Source organism: Triticum urartu, chromosome 5A (assembly GCF_056163025.1).
Source record: "Triticum urartu cultivar PI428250 chromosome 5A, HENAU_Tu73, whole genome shotgun sequence".
Lineage (NCBI taxonomy): Eukaryota > Viridiplantae > Streptophyta > Magnoliopsida > Poales > Poaceae > Triticum > Triticum urartu.
In genome coordinates this window covers 507,083,391-507,111,008 of record NC_141877.1, presented here as the reverse complement: position 1 = coordinate 507,111,008, position 27,618 = coordinate 507,083,391, and the positions used below count along the sequence as shown (strand labels likewise).

General features: G+C 42.2%; 1 protein-coding gene across 1 annotated transcript in view; it reads left to right on the top strand.

The window, feature by feature from the left end:
* LOC147972315 (uncharacterized) overlaps positions 1-23,984 on the top strand; it is a 35,435-nt gene extending 11,451 nt beyond the window's left edge. Inside the window, exons 8-9 of the mRNA XM_087524293.1 lie at positions 23,606-23,770; positions 23,931-23,984. Of these exons, the coding sequence (XP_087380419.1) occupies positions 23,606-23,770; positions 23,931-23,984 (219 nt within the window). The remainder of the gene's footprint in view (positions 1-23,605; positions 23,771-23,930) is intronic.
* Positions 23,985-27,618: the final 3,634 nt, after the last annotated feature.

The following is a 27,618-nucleotide window of genomic DNA, read 5'->3' as shown; positions in this document are numbered from 1 at the left end:
GCGGGGTTGATTCAAGACGGTGCACATGAGAGCTTGAAGTTGACAAGCCGCGGGGTGGACTGATCATCTACCATGGAGTCATGTTGAAGGTGGACCTGAGGTCTGGCGGAAGAATTCACTCGGTGCTGATTGAGGGGCTACGGTGTAAGTCGACAGAGAGTCGAAGCCTATTCAGCGAGAAATAAAGCGAGTGACACGTAGTTCGGACTGGAGCCCAGTGGTTTGATGGAAGCATAAAACTCGTCATTGATCGGTGATGATCGGTGGTACTCTGCAGTGGGGGTTGAGTGGTGTGGGTTCGCGACCCTTGAGACTCGACCAGGACAACGGAGACTCGACGCGGTAATAGCGATGAGTCATGCGGTATGCACGGGACATGGAGACGGACCAGGGCTCTGGTGGTCATACATGTGGTGAGACAACTGCGAATTTGATTCGGGATGACTACAAGCAACGGTGAAATTCTTTCAAGTTTCATAGAGGTGATCAAGAAAGGATCGGTGATGTTGAGTTTAGGTAACTCTTATGTGCGACGCCTAATATGTGAGTTCATTTTCACGCAGGTCAGTGACTAGTGTGTGATGGCGTTGGATTGATACTGTGGAAGTTGGGGAGCACAGACTAGAGTAACAAGGAACTTAATTTTGCTCGAGTGTTGACTGTGGTCAAGACAAGAAGGGACTACAAGTTGCAAGTGGAGTCATATGGAGTCTTTGGAGTAGCAGCGGTACTCATGGGATAACCTCAAGTCCAGTGTACATGGAAGTTTGACGCATTGAGAAATTCAGGGTGGTGGAGAATATTCGCCAAGGTGGAGTTTGTTAGAGTTGTGCCGAATATGGTGTACAAGGTAGGTTACAGTTGGACTTGTAGTAGTATTGTGTTTAGATAGGATGTGGGGTCGTGTCCTAATAGGACACTGATACGTCTCCAACGTATCTATAATTTTTGATTGCTCCATGCTATATTATCTACTGTTTTGGACTATATTGGGCTTTATTTTCCACTTTTGTATTATTTTTGGGACTAACCTATTAACCGGAGGCCCAGCCCAGAATTGCTGTTTTTTTGCCTATTTCAGTGTTTTGGAGAAACAGAATATCAAACGGAGTACAAACGGAATAAAATCTTCGGGAACGTGATTTTCTCACCGAACGTGATCCGGGAGACTTGGACCCTACTGCAAGGGATCAAAGAGGAAGTCACGAGGGTGGGGGGGCTCCCCACCCCCTAGGGCGCGCCCCCTACCTCGTGGCCCCCTTGGTGCTCCACCGACGTACTTATTCCTCCTATATATACACACGTACCCCCAAACGATCAGGACAGGAGCCAAAAACCTAATTCCACCGCCACAACTTTCTGTATCCACGAGATCCCATCTTGGGGCCTGTTCCGGAGCTCCGCGGGAAGAGGGCCGTCATCACGGAGGGCTTCTACATCATCCTAGCCCCTCCGATGAAGTGTCAGTAGTTTACCTCAGACCTTCGGGTCGATAGTGTTGGGGAACGTAGCATAAATTCAAAATTTTCCTACGTGTCACCAAGATCTATCTATGGAGTCATCTAGAAACGAGGGAGGAGTGGATCTACATACCCTTGTAGATCGCGCGCGAAAGCGTTCAAGAGAACGGGGTTGATGGAGTCGTACTCGTCGTGATTCAAATCACCGATGATCCTAGCGCCGAACGGACGGCACCTCCGCGTTCAACACACGTACGGAACGGAGACGTCTCCCATGCCTTGATCCAGCAAGGAGGAGGGAGAGGTTGATGGAGATCCAGCAGCACGACGGCATGGTGGAAGTAGCGGGATTCCAACAGGGCTTCGCTAAGCGCTGCGGGAGGAGGGAGATGTGTCACGGGAGGGGAAGGGAGGCGCCAGGCCTTAGATCAGTTTGCTCCTCCTTTTTCCCCACTATATATAGGGCCAAGGGAGAGGGGGAGGCGCAGCCCTTGCCCCTTCCTCCAAGGAAGGGTGCGGCCAAGGGTGGGGAGGAGTCCATCCTCCCCAAGGCACCTCGGAGGTGCCTTCCCCCTTTAGGACTCTCCCCTTTTTTTCACTCTTGGCGCATGGGCCTCTTGGGGCTGGTGCCCTTGGCCCATATAGGCCAAGGCACACCCCCTACAGCCCATGTGGCCCCTCGGGGCAGGTGGCCCCACCCGGTGGACCCCCGGGACCCTTCCGGTGGTCCCGGTACAATACCGGTGACCCCGAAACTTGTCCCGATGGCCGAAATAGCACTTCCTATATATAATTCTTTACCTCCGGACCATTCCGGAACTCCTCGTGACGTCCGGGATCTTATCCGGGACTCCGAACAACTTTCGGGTTACCACATACTAATATCTCTATAACCCTAGCGTCACCGAACCTTAAGTGTGTAGACCCTACGGGTTCGGGAGACATGCAGACATGACCGAGACGTTCTCCGGTCAATAACCAACAGCGGGATCTGGATACCCATGATGGCTCCCACATGTTCCACGATGATCTCATCGGATGAACCACGATGTCAAGGACTTAATCAATGTCGTATACAATTCCCTTTGTCTATCGGTATGTTACTTGCCCGAGATTCGATCGTCGGTATCCAATACCTAGTTCAATCTCGTTACCGGCAAGTCTCTTTACTCGTTCCGTAACACATCATCCCGTGATCAACTCCTTGGTCACATTGCGCATATGATGATGTCCTACCGAGTGGGCCCAGAGATACCTCTCCGCTTACACGGAGTGACAAATCCCAGTCTCGATTCGTGCCAACCCAACAGACACTTTCAGAGATACCTGTAATGCACCTTTATAGTCACCTAGTTACGTTGTGACGTTTGATACACCCAAAGCATTCCTACGGTATCCGGGAGTTGCACAATCTCATGGTCTAAGGAAATGATACTTGACATTAGAAAAGCTGTAGCATACGAACTACACGATCTTTGTGCTAGGCTTAGGATTGGGTCTTGTCCATCACATCATTCTCCTAATGATGTGATCCCGTTATCAACGACATCCAATGTCCATGGTTAGGAAACCGTAACCATCTATTGATCAACGAGCTAGTCAACTAGAGGCTTACTAGGGACATGGTGTTGTCTATGTATCCACACATGTATCTGAGTTTCCTATCAATACAATTATAGCATGGATAATAAACGATTATCATGAACAAGGAAATATAATAATAACTAATTTATTATTGCCTCTAGGGCATATTTCCAACAGTCTCCCACTTGCACTAGAGTCAATAATCTAGTTCACATCGCCATGTGATTAACATTCACAGGTCACATCGCCATGTGACCAACATCCAAAGAGTTTACTAGAGTCAGTAATCTAGTCCAGATCACTATGTGATTAGCACTCAATGAGTTCTGGGTTTGATCATGTTGCTTGTGAGAGAGGTTTTTGTCAACGGGTCTGAACCTTTCAGATCCGTGTGTGCTTTACAAATCTCTATGTCATCTCCTAGATGTAGCTACCACGTTCTATTTGGAGCTTATTCCAAATAACAGTTCTACTATACGAATCCAGTTTACTACTCAGATTAATCTGGATTAGTGTCAAAGTTTGCATCGGCGTAACCCTTTACGACGAACTCTTTTAACACCTCCATAATCGAGAAAATTCCTTAGTCCACTAGTTACTAAGGATAACTTTGACCGCTGTCCTGTGATCCATTCTTGGATCACTCTGGTACCCCTTGACTGACTCATGGCAAGGCCCACTTCAGGTGCGGTACACAGCATAGCATACTGTAGAGCCTATGTCTTAAGCATAGGGGACGACCTTCGTCCTTTCTCTCTATTCTGCCGCGGCCGAGCTTTAAGTCTTAACTTCATACCTTACAACTCAGGCAAGAACTCCTTCTTTGACTGATCCATCTTGAACACCTTCAAGATCACGTCAAGGCATGTGCTCATTTGAAAGTACTATTAAGCGTTTTGATCTATCCTTATAGATCTTGATGCTCAATGCTCAAGTAGCTTAATCCAGGCTTTCCATTGAAAAACACTTTCCAAATAACCCTATATGCTTTCCAGAAATTCTACGTCATTTCCGATCAACAACATATATTCATCAGAAATTCTATAGTGCTCCCACTCACTTCTTTGGAAATACAAGTTTCTCATAAACTTTGTATACACCCAAAACTTTGATCATCTTATCAAAGCATACGTTCCAACTCCGAGATGCTTACTCCAGTCCTTAGAAGGATTGCTGGAGCTTTGCATCCTTATTAGCATCTTTTCAGGATTGACAAAACCTTTCGGTTGTATCACATACAACCTTTCCTCAAGAAAATCGTCGAGGAAACAATGTTTTGACATCCTATCTGCAAGATTTCATAAATAACGCAGTGACTGCCAATATAATTCCAACAGACTCTTAGCATCGCTACGAGTGAGAAAATCTCACCGTAGTCAACTCCTTGAACTTGTCAGAAAACATCTTAACGACAAGTCGAGCTTTCTTAATGGTGACATTTTACCATCATTGTCCGTCTTCCTTTTAAAATCCATCTACACTCAACAGCCTTACGACCATCAAGTAGTTCTTCCAAAGTCTACACTTTGTTTTCATACATGGATCCTCTCTCGGATTATATGGCCTCAAGCCATTTATCGGAATCCAGGCCCACCATCGCTTCTCCATAGCTCGCAGGTTCATTGTTGTCTAGCAACATGACTTCCAAGACAGGATTACGTACCACTCTGAAGTAGTACGCATCCTTGTCATCCCACGAGGTTTGGGAGTGACTTGATCCAAAGTCTCATGATCAATATCATAAGCTTCCACTTCAATTGGTGTAGGTGCCACGGGAACAACTTCCTGTGCCCTGCCACACACTAGTTGAAGAGACGGTTCAATAACCTCATCAAGTCTCCACCATCCTCCCACTCAATTCTTTCGAGAGAAACTTTTCCTCGAGAAAGGACCTGATTCTAGAAACAATCCCTTATTGCTTTCGAATCTGAGACAGGAGGTATACCCAACTGTTTCGGGTGTCCTATGAAGATGCATTTATCCGCTTTAGGTTCGAGCTTATCAGCCTGAAACTTTTTCACATAAGCGTCGCAGTCCCAAACTTTTAAGAAATGACAGCTTAGGTTTCTCTAAACCATAGTTCATACGGTGTCATATCATCGGAATTACCTGGTGCCCTATTTAAAGTGAATGTGGTTGTCTCTAATGCCTAACCCATAAACTACCGTGGTAATTCGATAAGAAACATCATGGTATGCATCATATCCAATAGGGTGCAGTTATGATGTTCGAACACACCATCACACTATGGTGTTCCAGGCTGTATTAGTTGTGAAACAATTTCCACAATGTCTTAATTCCGTGCCAAACTCGCAATTCAGATATTCATCTCTATGATCATATCATAGATCTTTTATCCTCTTGTCACGATGATCTTTCAACTTCACACTGAAATTACTTGAACCTTTCAATAATTCAGACTCGTGATTCATCAAGTAAATATACTCTACATCTACTCAAATCATCTGTGAAGTAAAAACATAACGATATCCACTACATGCCTCAGCACTCATTGGACTGCACACATCAAAAATGTATTACTTCCAACAAGTTGCTTTCTAGTTCCATTTTACTGAAACCGAGGCTTTCAGCCATCTTGCCCATGTGGTATGATTTGCATGTCTCAAGTGATTCAAAATCAAGCGAGTACAAAACGGTCCATTTGCATGGAGTTTCTTCATGCATATATACCAATAGACATGGTTCGCATGTCCCAAACTTTTCAAAAACGAGTGAGCCCAAAGATCCATCAACATGGAGCTCCTTCATGCGTTTTATACCGATATGACTTATGTGGCAGTGCCACAAGTCGGTGGTACTATCATTACTATCTTTTGGCATGAACATGTGTATCACTACGATCGAGATTCAATGATCCATTCATTTTAGGTGCAAGACCATTGAAGGTATTATTCAAATAAACAGAGTAACCATTATTCTCCTTAAATGAATAACCGTATTGCGATAGACATAATCCAATCATGTCTATGCTCAACGCAAAACACCAATCTCGATGGTAGAGGGAGAGTGCGATGCTTGATCATATCAACATTGGAAACACTTCCAACACATATCGTCAGCTCACCTTTAGCTAGTCTCCGTTTATTTCGTAGCTTTTATTTCGAGTTACTAACACTTAGCAACCGAACCGGTATCTAATACCCTGGTGCTACTAGGAGTACTAGTAAAGTACACATTAACATAATGTATATCCAATATACTTCTATTGACCTTGCCAGCCTTCTAATCTACCAAGTATCTAGGGTAATTCTGCTCCAGTGGTTGTTCCCCTTATTACAGAAGCACTTAGTCTCGGGTTTGGGTTCAACCTTGGGTTTCATCACTAGAGCAGCAGCTGATTTGCCGTTTCATGAAGCATCCCTTTTTGCCCTTGCCCTTCTTGAAACTAGTGGTTTAACCAACCATCAACAATTGATGCTCCTTCTTGATTTCTACTTTTGTGGTGTCAAACATCGCGAATATCTCAAGGATCATCATATATGTCCATGATATATTATAGTTCATCACGAAGCTCTAGCAGCTTGGTGGTAATGACTTCGGAGAACCATCACTGTCTCATCTGGAAGATCAACTCCCACTTGATTCAAATGATTGTTGTACTCAGACAATCTGAGCACAAGCTCAACAATTGAGATTTTCTCCCTTAGTATGTAGGCTAGAAGAACCGTCGGAGGTCTTATACCTCTTGACATGGGCACGAGCCTGAAATCCCAATTTCAGCCCTCAAAACATCTCATATGTTTCGTGACGTTTCAAAAACGTTTTTGGTGCCTCAACTCTAAACCGTTTAACTGAACTATCATGTAGTTATCAAAAATGTGTATGTCAGATGTTCGCAACATCCACAGACAACGTTCGAGGTTTAGCACACTGAGCGGTGCATTAAGTACATAAGCCTTCTAAGAAGCAATGAGGACAATCCTCAGTTTACGGACCTAGTCCGCATAATTGCTACTATCAACTTTAAACTAATTTTTCTCTAGGAACATATCTAAACAGTAGAACTGAAACGCGAGCTACGACATAATTTGCAAAGATCTTTTGACTATGTTCAGGATAATTAAGTTCATCTTATGAACTCCCACTCAGATAGACATCCCTCTAGTCATCTAAGTGTTACACGATCCAAGTCGACTAAGCCGTGTCTGATTAACACGTGAGATGGACTAGTCATCGTCGGTGAACATCTCCATGTTGATCGTATCTTCCATATGACTCGTGTTCGACCTTTTGGTCTCTGTGTTCCGAGGCCATGTCTGTACATGCTAGGCTCGTCAAGTTAACCCTAAGTGTTTTTGCATGTGTAAAACTGTCTTACACCCGTTGTATGTGAACGAAAGGATCTATCACACCCGATTAACACGTGATGCTTCGAAGCGACGAACTGTAGCAACGGTGCACAGTTAGGGGAGAACACTTCTTGAAATTTTAATGAGGGATCATCTTATTTACTACCGTCGTTCTAAGCAAATAAGATGTATAAACATGATAAACATCACATGCAATCAAATAATTGTGACATGATATGGCCAATATCATATAGCTACTTTGATCTCCATCTTGGGGCTCCATGATCATCTATTACAAGAACATGATCAATCTCATACATCACATATATCATTCATCACATCCTTTTGGCCATATCACATCACATAGCATACCCTGCAAAAACAAGTTAGACGTCCTCTAATTGTTGTTTGCATGTTTTACGTGGCTGCTATGGGTTTCTAGCAAGAACGTTTCTTACCTACGCAAAAACCACAACGTGATATGCCAATTTCTATTTACCCTTCATAAGGACCCTTTTCATCGAATCCGATCCGACTAAAGTAGGAGAGACAGACACCCGCTAGCCACCTTATGCAACTAGTGCATGTTTGTCGGTGGAACCGGTCTCACGTAAGAGTACGTGTAAGGTTGGTCCGGGCCGCTTCATCCCACAATACCGTCGAATCAAGATTGGACTAGTAACGGCAAGCATATTGAACAAAATCAACGCCCACAACTACTTTGTGTTCTACTCGTGCATAGAAACTACGCATAGACCTAGCTCATGATGCCACTGTTGGGGAACATAGCATAAATTCAAAATTTTCCTACGTGTCACCAAGATCTATCTATGGAGTCATCTAGCAACGAGGGAGGAGTGGATCTACATACCCTTGTAGATCGCGCGCGGAAGCGTTCAAGAGAACGGGGTTGATGGAGTCGTACTCGTCGTGATTCAAATCACCGATGATCCTAGCGCCGAACGGACGGCACCTCCGCGTTCAACACACGTACGGAACGGAGACGTCTCCCATGCCTTGATCCAGCAAGGAGGAGGGAGAGGTTGATGGAGATCCAGCAGCACGACGGCATGGTGGAAGTAGCGGGATTCCAACAGGGCTTCGCTAAGCGCTGCGGGAGGAGGGAGATGTGTCATGGGAGGGGAAGGGAGGCGCCAGGCCTTAGATCAGTTTGCTCCTCCTTTTTCCCCACTATATATAGGGCCAAGGGAGAGGGGGAGGCGCAGCCCTTGCCCCTTCCTCCAAGGAAGGGTGCGGCCAAGGGTGGGGAGGAGTCCATCCTCCCCAAGGCACCTCGGAGGTGCCTTCCCCCTTTAGGACTCTCCCCTTTTTTTCTCTCTTGGCGCATGGGCCTCTTGGGGCTGGTGCCCTTGGCCCATATAGGCCAAGGCACACCCCCTACAGCCCATGTGGCCCCCTGGGGCAGGTGGCCCCACCCGGTGGACCCCCGGGACCCTTCCGGTGGTCCCGGTACAATACCGGTGACCCCGAAACTTGTCCCGATGGCCGAAATAGCACTTCCTATATATAATTCTTTACCTCCGGACCATTCCGGAACTCCTCGTGACGTCCGGGATCTTATCCGGGACTCCGAACAACTTTCGGGTTACCGCATACTAATATCTCTATAACCCTAGCGTCACCGAACCTTAAGTGTGTAGACCCGTACGGGTTCGGGAGACATGCAGACATGACCGAGACATTCTCCGGTCAATAACCAACAGCGGGATCTGGATACCCATGATGGCTCCCACATGTTCCACGATGATCTCATCGGATGAACCACGATGTCAAGGACTTAATCAATGTCGTATACAATTCCCTTTGTCTATCGGTATGTTACTTGCCCGAGATTCGATCGTCGGTATCCAATACCTAGTTCAATCTCGTTACCGGCAAGTCTCTTTACTCGTTCCGTAACACGTCATCCCGTGATCAACTCCTTGGTCACATTGCGCATATGATGATGTCCTACCGAGTGGGCCCAGAGATACCTCTCCGCTTACACGGAGTGACAAATCCCAGTCTCGATTCGTGCCAACCCAACAGACACTTTCAGAGATACCTGTAATGCACCTTTATAGTCACCCAGTTACGTTGTGACGTTTGATACACCCAAAGCATTCCTACGGTATCCGGGAGTTGCACAATCTCATGGTCTAAGGAAATGATACTTGACATTAGAAAAGCTTTAGCATACGAACTACACGATCTTTGTGCTAGGCTTAGGATTGGGTCTTGTCCATCACATCATTCTCCTAATGATGTGATCCCGTTATCAACGACATCCAATGTCCATGTTTAGGAAACCGTAACCATCTATTGATCAACGAGCTAGTCAACTAGAGGCTTACTAGGGACATGGTGTTGTCTATGTATCCACACATGTATCTGAGTTTCCTATCAATACAATTATAGCATGGATAATAAACGATTATCATGAACAAGGAAATATAATAATAACTAATTTATTATTGCCTCTAGGGCATATTTCCAACAGTCTCCCACTTGCACTAGAGTCAATAATCTAGTTCACATCGCCATGTGATTAACATTCATAGGTCACATCGCCATGTGACCAACATCCAAAGAGTTTACTAGAGTCAGTAATCTAGTCCAGATCACTATGTGATTAGCACTCAATGAGTTCTGGGTTTGATCATGTTGCTTGTGAGAGAGGTTTTTGTCAACGGGTCTGAACCTTTCAGATCCGTGTGTGCTTTACAAATCTCTATGTCATCTCCTAGATGTAGCTACCACGTTCTATTTGGAGCTTATTCCAAATAACAGTTCTACTATACGAATCCAGTTTACTACTCAGATTAATCTGGATTAGTGTCAAAGTTTGCATCGGCGTAACCCTTTACGACGAACTCTTTTAACACCTCCATAATCGAGAAAATTCCTTAGTCCACTAGTTACTAAGGATAACTTTGACCGCTGTCCTGTGATCCATTCTTGGATCACTCTGGTACCCCTTGACTGACTCATGGCAAGGCCCACTTCAGGTGCGGTACACAGCATAGCATACTGTAGAGCCTATGTCTTAAGCATAGGGGACGACCTTCGTCCTTTCTCTCTATTCTGCCGCGGTCGAGCTTTAAGTCTTAACTTCATACCTTACAACTCAGGCAAGAACTCCTTCTTTGACTGATCCATCTTGAACACCTTCAAGATCACGTCAAGGCATGTGCTCATTTGAAAGTACTATTAAGCGTTTTGATCTATCCTTATAGATCTTGATGCTCAATGCTCAAGTAGCTTAATCCAGGCTTTCCATTGAAAAACACTTTCCAAATAACCCTATATGCTTTCCAGAAATTCTACGTCATTTCCGATCAACAACATATATTCATCAGAAATTCTATAGTGCTCCCACTCACTTCTTTGGAAATACAAGTTTCTCATAAACTTTGTATACACCCAAAACTTTGATCATCTTATCAAAGCATACGTTCCAACTCCGAGATGCTTACTCCAGTCCTTAGAAGGATTGCTGGAGCTTTGCATCCTTATTAGCATCTTTTCAGGATTGACAAAACCTTTCGGTTGTATCACATACAACCTTTCCTCAAGAAAATCGTCGAGGAAACAATGTTTTGACATCCTATCTGCAAGATTTCATAAATAACGCAGTGACTGCCAATATAATTCCAACAGACTCTTAGCATCGCTACGAGTGAGAAAATCTCACCGTAGTCAACTCCTTGAACTTGTCAGAAAACATCTTAACGACAAGTCGAGCTTTCTTAATGGTGACATTTTACCATCATTGTCCGTCTTCCTTTTAAAATCCATCTACACTCAACAGCCTTACGACCATCAAGTAGTTCTTCCAAAGTCTACACTTTGTTTTCATACATGGATCCTCTCTCGGATTATATGGCCTCAAGCCATTTATCGGAATCCAGGCCCACCATCGCTTCTCCATAGCTCGCAGGTTCATTGTTGTCTAGCAACATGACTTCCAAGACAGGATTACGTACCACTCTGAAGTAGTACGCATCCTTGTCATCCCACGAGGTTTGGGAGTGACTTGATCCAAAGTCTCATGATCAATATCATAAGCTTCCACTTCAATTGGTGTAGGTGCCACGGGAACAACTTCCTGTGCCCTGCCACACACTAGTTGAAGAGACGGTTCAATAACCTCATCAAGTCTCCACCATCCTCCCACTCAATTCTTTCGAGAGAAACTTTTCCTCGAGAAAGGACCTGATTCTAGAAACAATCCCTTATTGCTTTCGAATCTGAGACAGGAGGTATACCCAACTGTTTCGGGTGTCCTATGAAGATGCATTTATCCGCTTTAGGTTCGAGCTTATCAGCCTGAAACTTTTTCACATAAGCGTCGCAGTCCCAAACTTTTAAGAAATGACAGCTTAGGTTTCTCTAAACCATAGTTCATACGGTGTCATATCATCGGAATTACCTGGTGCCCTATTTAAAGTGAATGTGGTTGTCTCTAATGCCTAACCCATAAACTACCGTGGTAATTCGATAAGAAACATCATGGTATGCATCATATCCAATAGGGTGCAGTTATGATGTTCGAACACACCATCACACTATGGTGTTCCAGGCTGTATTAGTTGTGAAACAATTTCCACAATGTCTTAATTTCGTGCCAAACTCGCAATTCAGATATTCATCTCTATGATCATATCATAGATCTTTTATCCTCTTGTCACGATGATCTTTCAACTTCACACTGAAATTACTTGAACCTTTCAATAATTCAGACTCGTGATTCATCAAGTAAATATACTCTACATCTACTCAAATCATCTGTGAAGTAAAAACATAACGATATCCACTACATGCCTCAGCACTCATTGGACTGCACACATCAAAAATGTATTACTTCCAACAAGTTGCTTTCTAGTTCCATTTTACTGAAACCGAGGCTTTCAGCCATCTTGCCCATGTGGTATGATTTGCATGTCTCAAGTGATTCAAAATCAAGCGAGTACAAAATGGTCCATTTGCATGGAGTTTCTTCATGCATATATACCAATAGACATGGTTCGCATGTCCCAAACTTTTCAAAAATGAGTGAGCCCAAAGATCCATCAACATGGAGCTCCTTCATGCGTTTTATACCGATATGACTTATGTGGCAGTGCCACAAGTAGGTGGTACTATCATTACTATCTTTTGGCATGAACATGTGTATCACTACGATCGAGATTCAATGATCCATTCATTTTAGGTGCAGGACCATTGAAGGTATTATTCAAATAAACAGAGTAACCATTATTCTCCTTAAATGAATAACCGTATTGCGATAGACATAATCCAATCATGTCTATGCTCAACGCAAAACACCAATCTCGATGGTAGAGGGAGAGTGCGATGCTTGATCATATCAACATTGGAAACACTTCCAACACATATCGTCAGCTCACCTTTAGCTAGTCTCCGTTTATTTCGTAGCTTTTATTTTGAGTTACTAACACTTAGCAACCGAACCGGTATCTAATACCATGGTGCTACTAGGAGTACTAGTAAAGTACACATTAACATAATGTATATCCAATATACTTCTATTGACCTTGCCAGCCTTCTAATCTACCAAGTATCTAGGGTAATTCTGCTCCAGTGGTTGTTCCCCTTATTACAGAAGCACTTAGTCTCGGGTTTGGGTTCAACCTTGGGTTTCATCACTAGAGCAGCAGCTGATTTGCCGTTTCATGAAGCATCCCTTTTTGCCCTTGCCCTTCTTGAAACTAGTGGTTTAACCAACCATCAACAATTGATGCTCCTTCTTGATTTCTACTTTTGTGGTGTCAAACATCGCGAATATCTCAAGGATCATCATATATGTCCCTGATATATTATAGTTCATCACGAAGCTCTAGCAGCTTGGTGGTAATGACTTCGGAGAACCATCACTGTCTCATCTGGAAGATCAACTCCCACTTGATTCAAATGATTGTTGTACTCAGACAATCTGAGCACAAGCTCAACAATTGAGATTTTCTCCCTTAGTATGTAGGCTAGAAGAACCGTCGGAGGTCTTATACCTCTTGACGTGGGCACGAGCCTGAAATCCCAATTTCAGCCCTCAAAACATCTCATATGTTTCGTGACGTTTCAAAAACGTTTTTGGTGCCTCAACTCTAAACCGTTTAACTGAACTATCATGTAGTTATCAAAAACGTGTATGTCAGATGTTCGCAACATCCACAGACAACGTTCGAGGTTTAGCACACTGAGCGGTGCATTAAGTACATAAGCCTTCTAAGAAGCAATGAGGACAATCCTCAGTTTACGGACCTAGTCCGCATAATTGCTACTATCAACTTTAAACTAATTTTTCTCTAGGAACATATCTAAACATATCTAACCCTAGCTAGATGGCTTCTTCTCTCTCTTTGAATCTCAATACAAAGTACTCCCCCTCTCTTGTGGAGATCTATTCGATGTAATCTTCTTTTTGCGGTGTGTTTGTTGAGACCGATGAATTGTGGGTTTATGATCAAGTCTATCTATGAATAATATTTGAATCTTCTCTGAATTCTTTTATGTATGATTGATTATCTTTGCAAGTCTCTTCGAATTATCCGTTTGGTTTGGTCAACTAGATTGGTAGTTCTTGCCATGGGAGAAGTGTTTAGCTTTGGGTTCGATCTTGCGGTGTCCTTACCCAGTGACAGAAGGGGCAGCAAGGCACGTATTGCATCGTTGCCATCGAGGATAACAAGATGGGGTTTATTTCATATTGCATTAATTTATCTCTCTACATCATGTCATCTTGCTTAAGGTGTTACTATATTTTTAACTTAATACTCTAGATGCATGCTGGACATCGGTCGATGAGTGGAGTAATAGTAGTAGATGCAGAATCGTTTCGATCTACTTGTCACGGACGTGATGCCTATATACATGATCATGGCTAGATATTCTCATAATTATGCTCAATTCTATCAATTGCTCAACAGTAATTTGTTCACCCACCGTAGAATACTTATGCTCTTGAGAGAAGCCACTAGTGAAACCTATGGCCCCCGGGTCTATTCTCATCATATCAATCTCCATCACTTTAATCTTGTTTTTCTTTTTTACTTTTATTTTACTTTTTACTTTGCATCTTTATACCAAAAATACCAAAAATATTATATCTATCAGATCTCACTCTCGTAAGTGACCGTGAAGGGCTTGACAACCCATAATCGCGTTGGTTGAGAGTAGCTATCGTTTTGTGCAGGTACAGGGACTTGAGCGTGGCCTCCTACTGGATTGATACCTTCATTCTCAAAAACTGAGGGAAATACTTACGCTACTCTGCTGCATCATTCCTTCCTCTTCGGGGAAAACCAATGCAAGATCAAGACGTAGCAAGAAGGATTTCTGGTGCCGTTGCCGGGGAGTCTACGCAAAAAGTCAATATACCAAGTACCCATCACAATCTCTATCTCTCGCATTACATTATTTGACATTTGCCTCTCGTTTTCCTCTACCCCCCATTTCACCCTTGCCGTTTTATTCGCCCTCTCTCTCTATCCTCCCTCTCTATTTGCCTCTTTTGTCCGCTTGCTTCTTGTTTGCTCGTATGGTTGGATTAGTTGTTCATTTATTACTAGACAGAGAACCTAAGATCTATGGATCCTCATCCACTTGCTAATCTTTTTAAGAGATCCAATTATGATGAACCAATCGCTATTGAGTTTTGTGCACTAGATTATCTTTATGAAGTTTTGCTTGAAATTCGTGAATCTGAAAAGTGTGATGAATTACTTTATGAAGCGGTTCATGATAGATCTTTGAATAAAAAGCATGATTGCAATGATTTTACTATAAATTCTCTTGATGTCAATTGTGCTAATAATATGCAAAACCCTAAGCTTGGGGATGCTAGTTTTGTTATGTCCTCTACTTGTTGTAATGATCATGATTGGGGTGATTCTTCTTTTGATCTTGAAAATTTATTTAAACCCCATGATGAATATGAGATTGATTATAATGTTTGCAATATTATTGAAAGTGGGTTTGGAAGAGTGTCAACTTTAGATCCCACATATTTGGTGAATGTTCAATCTTATGAAAGTTTTGATAAAAGTGGGTTTGGAAAGGTCATGACTTTAGTTAATGTTAATCCCACTATTTTGGAAGAGTGTCAACTTTGCATGCATATGGATCATGTTGAAATTTTTTTGTGTGATAGCTATTTTGTTGAATTTGCTTATGATCCCTCATGCAATTACTATGAGATAGGAAAATATGGTTGTAGAAATTTTCATGTTACTAAATTACCTCTCGTTAGGTTGAGATTGTTATTGTTTCTTTCCTCTTCCTTGCATATGCTAGTTTTTGCATGCCTTGATAATTTGTTTGCCTATAAGATGCCTATGCATAGGAAGTATGTTAGACTTAGATGTGTTTGTCACATGCTTTATGATGCTCCTTTTGTGCTTCAATTCTTGTCTTTCATGTGAGCATCATTAAAATTATCAATGCCTAGCTATAAGGCTTTAAAGAAAAGCGCTTGTTGGGAGACAACCCAATATTTTTCCTTGCTGTTATTTAATAAATAAATTATTTAGCCTCTGTTTTTTTTGTTTTTTTGTGTTTAATTAGTGTTTGTGCCAAGTAGAACCGTTGGGAAGACTTGGGGAAAGTCTTGTTGAACTTGCTGTAAAAAACAGAAACTTTAGCACTCACGAGAACTTCTGTCATTTTTATTTGAAGAGTGATATTTAGTTAATTATTTTTTCAGATGATTAATAGATAAATTCCTCACGTCGAGCAATTTATTTTAGAATTTTTGGGGCCCCAGATCTTGCGCTAGCTACAGATTACTACAGACTGTTATGTTTTTCACAGATTCTGTTTTTCGTGTGTTGTTTGCTTATTTTGATGAATCTATGGCTAGTAAACTAGTTTATAATCCATAGAGAAGTTGGAATACAGTAGGTTTAACACCAATATAAATAAAGAATGAGTTCATTACAGTACCTTGAAGTGGTTTTTTGTTTTCTTTCGCTAATGGAGCTCACGAGTTTTCTATTTTGAGTTTTGTGTTGTGAAGTTTTCAAGTTTTGGGTGAATTCTTTTGATGGATCATGGAACAAGGAGTGGCAAGAGCCTAAGCTTGGGGATTCCCATGGCACCCCCAATATAGTCCAAGGACACCAAAAATTCAAAGCTTGGGGATGCCCCAGAAGGCATCCCCTCTTTCGTCCACTTCCATCGGTAATTTACTTGGAGCTATATTTTTATTCACCAACATGATATGTGTTTTACTTGGAGCGTCCTGTATTATTTGTGTCTTTGTTTTTTAGTATGCCACAATCATCCTTGATGTACACACCTTTTTAGAGAGCCATACATGAATTAAAATTTGATAGAATACTCTATGTGCTTCACTTATATCTTTTGAGCTAAGTAGTTTTGCTCTATGTGCTTCACTTATATCTTTTGAGCGTTATAATTTTGCTCTATATGCTTCACTTATATATTTCGAGCGTTATAATTTTGCTCTGTGTGCTTAACTTAGATCTTTTAGAGCACGGTGGTGGATTTTTTTTAAAAGAAACTATTGATCTCTCATGCTTCACTTAAATTATTTTGAGAGTCTCTTAATAGCATGGTAATTTTCTTAATAATAATAATATGCTTGGTATTCAAGATTTGTGAAACTTTCTTTTGAGTGTGTTGAATACTAAGAAAAGATTGAAGCATGATAATTGTTTTGAGATATGGAGGTGATAATACTAAAGTCATGCTAGTTGAGTAGTTGTGAATTTATAGAATACTTGTGTTAGAGTTTGTGATTCCCGTAGCATGCACGTATGGTGAACCGTTATGTAACGAAGTCGGAGCATGATTTGTTTATTGATTGTCTTCCTTATGAGTGGCGGTCGGGGACGAGCGATGGTCTTTTCCTACCAATCTATCCCCCTAGGAGCATGCGCGTAATACTTTGCTTTGATAACTTCTAGATTTTTGCAATAAGTATATGAGTTCTTTATGACTAATGTCGAGTCCATGGATTATACGCACTCTCACCCTTCCACCCTTGCTAGCCTCTCTAATACCGTGCAACTTTCGCTGGTATCGTACACCTACATATACCTTCCTCAAAACAACCACCATACCTACCTATTATGGCATTTCCATAGCCATTCCGAGATATATTGCCATGCAACTTTCCACCATCTAGTTCATCATGACACATCCATCATTGTCATATTGCTTAGCATGATCATGTAGTTGACATAGTATTTGTGGTAAAGCCACCATTCATAATTTTTCATACTTGTCACTCTTGATTCATTGCATATCCCGGTATACCGCCGGAGGCATTCATATAGAGTCATACTTTATTTTAGTATCGAGTTGTAATCATTGAGTTGTAAATAAATAGAAGTGTGATGATCATCATTCAATAGAGCATTGTCCCAAATAAAAAAAGTCCAAAGAAAAAAAGGCCCAAAAAATAAATGAATAAATAAAAAAGGGGCAATGTTACTATCCTTTTTTCCACACTTGTGCTTCAAAGTAGCACCATGATATAGCGAGTCTCATATATTGTGCTTCAAAGTAGCACCATGTTGTTCATATAGAGAGTCTCATATTTTGTCACTTTCATATACTAGTGGCAATTTTACATTATAGAACTTGGCTTGTATATTCCAATGATGGGCTTCCTCAAATTGCCATAGGTCTTCGTGAGCAAGTAAGTTGGATGCACACCCACTAGTTTCTTTTGTTGAGCTTTCATACATTTATAGCTCTAGTATACACTACAAGGATACCCCCTATAAAGCAACACATATTCTACAACATTTTGACTATAGGTTGCAAAATTCACGAGAGATACACATATAAGCGTTGCAGCATATGCGTTGTAGACTTACAGTTCATCACCATAGTGTCATACATACATTGCAACAGATCTTATATGTTGCCATGTATGTGTTGTATATTATGTTTGTTATAAAACTGCCAATTTACAAAATTAAAAATACAAATTAATTAGACACACTGACACACATAATGAATGAGGTGGCAAACATATCCGCTAATGATGAGTGGCAATAGATTTGAACTCTAGACCTCTTCTTTCAAAGACAAACCCAGTAACCACTAGGACATCTAAATACTTGTGCCTATTAACTTCATTTTCCCGGGGTTTTTTTTCAGTTCGGCGAATCCCCCCGTTTTGGGAAGCTTCCCTGGCTGGGTTTTTTTGGACCGCTTTTGTTAGTTTTTCTCTAGTTTTTTCTATTTCTATTTTTTATTTTTGAAAAATGCATGAGATTTTTTCAATATTGATGAACTTTTTTTGAAATTGATCTTTTTTTCAAAATTTACATTTGCTTCAAAATTGATGAACCTATTTCAGAACTTCTCTTCAAAATTGATGATCTTTTCCAAATTTGATGTACTTTTTTTGAAATCAATGAGTTTTTTTCAAAATTGATGAAATTTGTCGTACTTGTGAATTTTTTGTCAAATTCATAGACTTTTCTCAAGTATATGATTTTTTATTTTTGCTAACACTTTCCAAATCTGTGAACTTTTTTTGAAATTCGTGAACATTTTTAAATTGATGAAGTTTTTTAAATTTCATGATTTGTTTAGAAAACTGTAAAATTTATCAAAGTTCTATGAACTTTTGAAAATCGTGTGGACCGGTGGCCGGTTTTTTTTCTCAATCAAAAGCACAGCACATCCGAGAGCAGAGAAACAGGAGGCGATAAAGGTAAGTTGAGCGAGAATAAATAAGAGATGGGCTTGGAGCAAGAGTAAATAAGAGATGGGCTCATCGTCCCGGGATAAGAGATGGGCTTGGAGAGAAAGGCAAGTAGAACTCGCTTCTGTAGGGCCAAGTTCTTTTCTCCCTTCGATCCAACAAGTTCCCCTAAAAACAAGAGACAAATAAATGTTGTAGCCATAAGCATACGTAAACCCTAGTCTATCCCGTTGGTGATTCGTTGCGTCCATTCTAGTAGGGCCAAGTTCGAACTTCTGCTTGGTTGTTTTCCGAAAAAATTTCATATCGCAGGCATTATTTTTTTCGCATCAGGAATAAATTGAAATAAAAAGCAAAATTAAGCAGCGTTGGACTATGAATTGGAGGAATATTTTTTTAGCAGTAGGGAAATATTACAAGGTCACAAAATAATGTGGCATGACAGAAAATAAGATATTGAAACGCACATATACAATTAAGTCCGTGAGGCAAAATTCCCTCAAACCAGAACCAAAGTTGGGGGAGGTTTGCGGGCGTCCGAACTCGTGCTAATGTACGTAGTCCCACCAGAACACTCTCCCGCGCCGCTCTAGGACAAAATTTCATACCCCGGGCATAAATAGAATTTTTTTGCAGTAGGCATAAATTGAAATAAAAGAGCAAAATTAAGGAGCATTGGACTATGAATTGTAGGCATAATTTTTTTAGCGGTAGGGACATATTAGGAGGTCGCAAAATAATGAGGCATGACAGAAAATCAGAATGATTTTATATTTGTTATTATAATATATTAAAGGTATTAAAACACACATATACAATTAAGTCCGCGATCCAGAATTCCCTCGAACCGGAACCAAAGCTGGGGGAGGTTTGCGGGAGTCCGGACTCATGCTAATGTACGCAGTTCCAACAAAACACTCTCCCACGCGACCCGCTTTAGGAACTGCGCCCGCGTATCGATGTCGGCCAGACACTCCAGAATGGACGCGATTCGACGGCCTTGATGCGGGTCGGAGTCACCAGATAGGACAGGAGGGCGGTACCGCTTCAATGAGGGCACGACGACCGAGAAGCATGCTCCGACCGCCATGCCGCATTGAAGCAGCATCAATCTAGGGCTCCGGCGTCGACCAACCCCATCTTTATGTCATCTTTGCTCCTCTCTGCACAACCGTAGGATCCAATCCGATCCTTTCCTGGACTAGCAAGATAGGCTACTCAGGCTCTTCCGGATTGTTCTCGGTGCTGGCGGAGGGATCTTTCTCCAGATCGTGGCGCCGCCGCGCGTGGTCTTTTGTCCCATCGTTCTCCTCTATGCCATCAAAGAAGGAGGTCGTGCTCTCCTTGGATGACCAAGAGCAGTAACAGTCACCCCTCCTCGCCGAGGCTGCCGCAATGGACGAGGACTTTCAGTGACAGTTTCAGCTCCCTCCGTGACCACAATTCGGTGCCGCCCTCGCCACTGCCTTCCCCGCGTCATCACTAAGTGTCGTCCTAACGATGCTCGGTCGCTGTGAAGCTGGATCCATATGTGGAGCTCACGAACGCACACGGGCACCTCGTGCCTTAGCTCAGACGCGATGGTGGGAGAATGTCGCTGCAATTCTCTAACGGCGGCCGAGTTTCGTGATGCGGGGAAATGCCCATCACTGTGCTGTGTTCGCAATGTTAGATGTTGCGCCAGACTGGTCCTCGCAAACGCCGCGCTGGCGGAGGCCTATACCATCTACCAGTCGAAGACCACCAGTGAAGATGTACGCGCGGCGCCGGTGCCACCTCGACGACCAATTGGTCATGACCGACTTGTCCTAGTCACTATGCGCCGCCGACGGTGCCCTGCGCGCGACGACGAAGGAAGTCGAGTAGAAACGCTGCGAGCGGCAGGTCGCGGCCAATCAAGCCCGGTTTGAGCAACAAAAATCAATATTACTTCACCCATCTAGCACTAATTTTTATAAACATAGAAGAAGCACATTGTGTTTAGCATAAATATATGTACATGTGTGTGTCAAAGACCAGATATGATAATAACAAAAATTATAAATTTTTTCGCTTAAATTTTTTACTCGTATTCTTTTCTGATTTTGTACCAAAATGTTTCCTTTCCCTCCATTCTCCCCCGCCAATAGCGACTAATTTTGGTCAATTTACGCGCTTGATTACCATGGCCCCACCTGTCATACGAATCAAGAATGCAGACCAAAATCAGGTATCGCGAGGAGGTAACTGTGCCATCAAAATCGGAAACCTCCCCCTCCCCCATATCAATACCGTTCCTTCCTAGTCTGGTAGGAGCCCTATCTTGAGGACATCGATCATGGCCTGCCCTCCCTCCTGAACCTCGTAGCTCACCCCACCGATTCATTGAGGTTCAGTGCACAAGAGGCATGTCTCGTTCAGCAACTGGGACGGAAAGCAGATCAGTCCCTAGCCTCGATTCATAGAAACACAAGGTAAATACTAGTACGACTTGACGATTTTGCCTCCTTCCCCCTAGGTTCACATCTAGCCCTTCTATGCTTTCTAATTACTCTTCTCTTGTGTGAATTTGATAGTGCGCACCAAGTGTTTGACAGTTGTCCTCTGTTATCGATTTAGAATTTTGGGGGCCTTCAGATAGAGGGGGTTGTTTCTGATTCTTATTCTATAATGTTACACCTTCCCTATTTGATTGAGATTAGCTTTTTAGGTTTTATTTATTATAATGCCCTGACGCCTGTTTGTTTTGGTGTTCGTAGGTTTACTAAACATAAGAGGCGTCTTAAATCTAGGAGCCGTTCGGTAATCCTGCGGCTCCATGAAATCTAAGGAGCTGCGGAGCACCTCTTTCCCAACTCCGCACTTTTAACTGCTGCTCCACCAGCTCCGGGAGTGGAGTTGTGGAGTGGAGTCCCTCTGAACAGGCCTCTAGTAATTGTTAAGGTTTCAGGTGTGTGGACGCATGCAATATTTCAATGTAGTTCTGCACCATTACTACCTTGGTGAGTTCAATTTCTTCATAGACTTTCTTTTATGGAACTCAATTCTGACTATCCTGTTCTAATTGGGTAGTACAGCTGGGTCAGTTCTTGCCTAACATTTTGCGATTGAACATCTAGCATAGTTTCTTTCTTTCTTCGTGTGTGTGTAGACGTTGGTGACCTTGTTATTTTCTTATTGCTATCATACTGTAATCTGGCGGGGGTGTCATTTGTAGAAAATGAACGATGGAGTGGCTAGAAGTGTTATCTTGGTCGTACCTATGGACAAGTTGCACTAAGTATCTTGTCGACTAGTGAGGCCCTAATAAAATGTTACTTTTATTATGAATATTAGAGAATCATCTTCAGAAGCACAACTACAAGTTCAGTCTACAAAACGACACACTTGTTCTCAAAATAAATATTAGTGAACAACCATGTGCACAATAGTGAAAACACATGTATAGTCAACACACTCGGCCTTGGCCCATGGGATCTCCTCACGATTCCATCTTGAAAATAACATCTCATCAGCCTAGCTATAATGCTTGTGCATGAACGAAACCTCCTTAACACCAAAGAGAATGAACTTGGGTGTCCTTGAGCTTATGATCCTCTTACTATCCGTGGATAGTGTTATAGCTGAACATGTGCCCCCCCCCTCTGAAAACACATAGCAATGTTACCAGCATAGAAAAAAAAACTAAAAAACATCGGGTCATCGAAAGAACTGGTATATGGAGTCTCCTTTTGTTACTTGCTATTTTTCTTATACACCCGACGAACAAAATAATGGACCCTTGCAAATTTACATTTTAGAGTAACGGTTTCGTGTCTTAGTTCATAATTTTCACTATGAAATAGGAATAGCTTGATGTATTCCTAGTACCTACCCAGTACTGAATGAGTTGCTATTTTGATTAGATAAGGAATAAATGTGGTCAGACTTATTTTTGTTGATTGTAGGGGTAGAAATTACTTCAAAATATGATTGTTTGAGCTGAAATCTGAATTAGTCGTCTTCACGTCTGTGGGGATACTATCATAAGGTCGAGTAGGACCACAGAATATTGTCTTTCACATAATTTGTTTAAACTTTTGGTCATTGTCATGTTGCAGCAGATATGTAATGGACAAGAATTTCAGTGCACGGCAAAGGGAAATATATTCTGCTACACATAAGGTATATTTCCATTACCATATACAATATGTTCAAAATATGTTGCTCCAATGGTTATGTATCTACACGTCGTCTTGCTATCGGAATGCTGTTGAGAACAAGAATGTTAGTCCATGTCAGGGAGAAAAAACTTCTGTTGCAAACAAGCTGGTATCTTTTTATAATCACATACAAATTTTGTTCAAACTATAGTGCTGGCTTGTTTAGTTATTTATTACTTCTTTTCTATCAGTCTGTTGTCCAGACCGCAAAAACAACATAAGGTGCTAATGCATGCAGTAAGAGTGCTCGAAGTGGTTCGTTGAGTTGGATGGATGCTAATGAACTATCGGTTGTGCTCGAATTCATTTCATATGTTCCCCTGGTTTGTTTCTATCTTCTCATATGGCAACTTTTATTTTCTCTAACAGGCAGGAACTAAAGTATTCTTGAAGAGCCCGAAAAATCATAACAAGGGCGTAGCTCTAGATATAATAGTAAGTTCTGATCCTAAATTTAAAATTGATGGTCCTGAAATTAGAAATGAATTCTGGGTGGTGCATGTCGATATGGCACGAGTGCAAACTGAAAATTTGGTATGAAGTTGCAAAAACTGCAATACTCTTGGTAATGCATAAAAGTAAAAGATTGCATGGCCTTCAACCTTTGTATGTGACTAATATTTGCCTCTATTACTACTTGCATCATGTCAAGGTATTGTGTGTTAATAACTCATATTTGCGTTCTTGTTTGTAGATTGAAAAGATAAATCGAAGAGCATATGGGAGCATGGTGACTATACTGCAATGATGATGATGATGTCAATGATCTGTTTCATGATGATGATGCATGCATGCATGCTTTTAGTTTTAGTTATGTTGTAGGGATGTCGTTCCTGTCGGATGTTGTTCCTCAATTAAGATGGAGATTTTCAGTTTAAGTTCCACTGTCAAGAAAATTGTTAGATTATGCATCACATTTGGATGATGTTCCTCCTGTAATGTCCACTATTGTAATCCAACAGTTCTGATCTAATATATGGGTTTTTTTCTCTTGTGAGTATATTGTCTTGTTTTTCCTTCACTTAAAATACATAATTATCGCCTTTACATGGAGTATTAATTTAATTGCTAGCAATACATATACATATACATATAATATTATTATTCGCAGTATGTATGTACCAACACTTGAAACGTTGGAAATTCTCCGTTGCCAAGCAATGGGATTTGGATTCATGTACATCAGGCACCAACATATAAAATTGTTGTAAAAGTCCATTTTATCTGTTGTTCTCTTGCAACGGACCCTTTTACCAACGATAGTATAAGCGTTGTATTATGCGCTAGCAACACTGGATAAGGCTACGCATCCCAAACCGTTGGTAAAGACCCTAGCAACTCATATATGGACATTTAGATACAGAAAGAGGCGTTGCTATAGTAGGGGTCATGTTGTAGTCATCCGTTGCATGGCAATCCCTACTCACTCACATTGATATCTATTGATGGGCATCTCCATAGCCCATTGATACTCCTAGTTTTGAAAAAGTTAGAGTATGAAAAAATTGCTCGGCTTGTCATCGGGGTTGTGCATGATTTAAATACTTTGTGTGGGGAAGATGGAGCATAGCCAGACTATATGATTTTGTAGGGATAACTTTCTTTGGCCATGTTATTTTGAGAAGACATAATTGCTTTGTTAGTATGCTTGAAGTATTATTATTTTTTATGTCAATATAAACTTTTGTCTTGAATCTTTCGAATCTGAATATTCATACCACAATTAAGAAGATTTGCATTGAAATTATGCCAATTAGCACTCCGCATCAAAAATTCTCTTTTTATTATTTACCTACTCGAGGACGAGCAGGAATTAAGCTTGGGGATGCCTGATACGTCTCCAACGTATCTATAATTTTTGATTGCTCCATGCTATATTATCTACTGTTTTGGACTATATTGGGCTTTATTTTCCACTTTTATATTATTTTTGCAACTAACCTATTAACCGGAGGCCCAGCCCAGAATTGTTGTTTTTTGCCTATTTCAGTGTTTCGGAGAAACAAAATATCAAATGGAGTCCAAACGGAATAAAATCTTTGGGAACGTGATTTTCTCACCGAACGTGATCCAGGAGACTTGGACCCTACTGCAAGGGATCAAAGAGGAGGTCACGAGGGTGGGGGCGCCCCCCCCCTAGGGCGCGCCCCTGCCTCGTGGGCCCCTCGGTGCTCCACCGACGTACTTCGTCGTCCTATATATACACACGTATCCCCAAACGATCAGGACAGGAGCCAAAAACCGAATTCCATCGCCGCAACTTTCTGTATCCACGAGATCCCATCTTGGGGCCTGTTCCGGAGCTCCGCCGGAAGAGGGTCGTCATCACGGAGGGCTTCTACATCATCCTAGCCCCTCCGATGAAGTGTGAGTAGTTTACCTCAGACCTTTGGGTTCATAGTTAGTAGCTAGATGGCTTCTTCTCTCTCTTTGAATCTCAATACAAAGTTCTCCCCCTCTCTTGTGGAGATCTATTCGATGTAATCTTCTTTTTGCGGTGTGTTTGTTGCGATCGATGAATTGTGGGTTTATGATCAAGTCTATCTATGAATAATATTTGAATATTCTCTGAATTCTTTTATGTATGATTGGTTATCTTTGCAAGTCTCTTGGAATTATCCGTTTTGTTTGGCCAACTAGATTGGTAGTTCTTGCCAGGGGAGAAGTGTTTAGCTTAGGGTTCGATCTTGCGGTGTCCTTACCCAGTGACAGAAGGGGAAGCAAGGCACGTATTGCATCGTTGCCATCGAGGATAACAAGATGGGGTTTATTTCATATTGCATGAATTTATCTCTCTACATCATGTCATCTTGCTTAAGGTGTTACTCTATTTTTAACTTAGTACTCTAGATGCATGCTGGATAGCGGTCGATGAGTGGAGTAATAGTAGTAGATGCAGAATCGTTTCGATCTACTTGTCACGGACGTGATGCCTATATACATGATCATGCCTAGATATTCTCATAATTATGCTCAATTCTATCAATTGCTCAATAGTAATTTGTTCACCCACCATAGAATACTTATGCTCTTGAGAGAAGCCACTAGTGAAACCTATGGCCCATGGGTCTATTCTCATAATCTTGTTTTCCTTTTTACTTTGCTTTTACTTTTTACTTTGCATCTTTATACCAAAAATACCAAAAATATTATATCTATCAGATCTCACTCTCGTAAGTGACTGTGAAGGGCTTGACAACCCCTAATCACGTTGGTTGCGAGTAGCTATCGTTTTGTGCAGGTACAAGGGACTTGAGCGTGGCCTCCTACTGGATTGATACCTTGGTTCTCAAAAACTGAGGGAAATACTTACGCTACTCTGCTGATCGTCCCTTCCTCTTCGGGGAAAACCAGCGCAAGCTCAAGACGTAGCAGACACTTGTATCCTAGGCCTCTCATATATAGTGGGGGTAGACACATGATGTAACATATGCCAACATAATAGCATTGGAATGCAGGGGAAGCCGGTGGTATGTGCCGGCGTCCAGGGCGACCGAGTGCGGTATTGTAGCAGTGTCATGGGGAGGAGTGCCCATAGTCAAGCCCCGGGGATGTAGCCATATCGTTGAACCTCGTTAACAAATCTCGCATCGTGCTCATGTAATTGCTTGGCCCTCGAATGATCGACGGTATGCCTCGGATTTATTCTAACATCGACGAAGATAGAGGTAGGAACATTCACAGCCGGAATCCTCAGACCGGCCCAAACAGGGTGAACAAAAGGGCTCGATTACTAATCAGTAGAAAAAACCATTCCAAATGGATGTCTCATACATGAACCAAACACCTCGGTTCACAGGCATTCCACATATTCAGCTCAACTTTAGGACGGACCGGGAGTGTCCGCCACATTCAATCTTGCCCATGTTGGCCCATACAATCCCATATATGTCCATCCTTATCAGCTTCCCGGACCAAACTTTAGCCACTCCACTTCATCCCCAAGCTCCCTTGCAGCGATCTCTGGCTTTCTCCGGCATGGCGGCCAGCAGATCTGAGTCTTCTGTCACCTGATGGGCGGATGGGGAGCTCATCCCATGCGAGCCAATGGAGGATATGGTCGTCCGCATTACGCTCCGCCGCGGCCATGAGAAAAATGCACGACGACAGTCTTACTCGATCCGGCGGGAATCCATAGCGTCCGCCCAAATGGGCTTGGATCCGGTGCGAGGCTCATCGCCTCTGGCTCTCCGAAGGCAGTGCAGTATGTCTGACATCGAAGCCGTGGCAGAGGCGCAACCACTTCATCGGCGTGCCGATTCGGAGGCCATATGTGGCCCTCCTGCTAAGGGTATGGAGCAGCGTGCCCACCAGGGGGGTATGCAGACTAATAGAGATAAAAACACTCTATTGTTTCCCTCACACACCAAACCAACTACGGC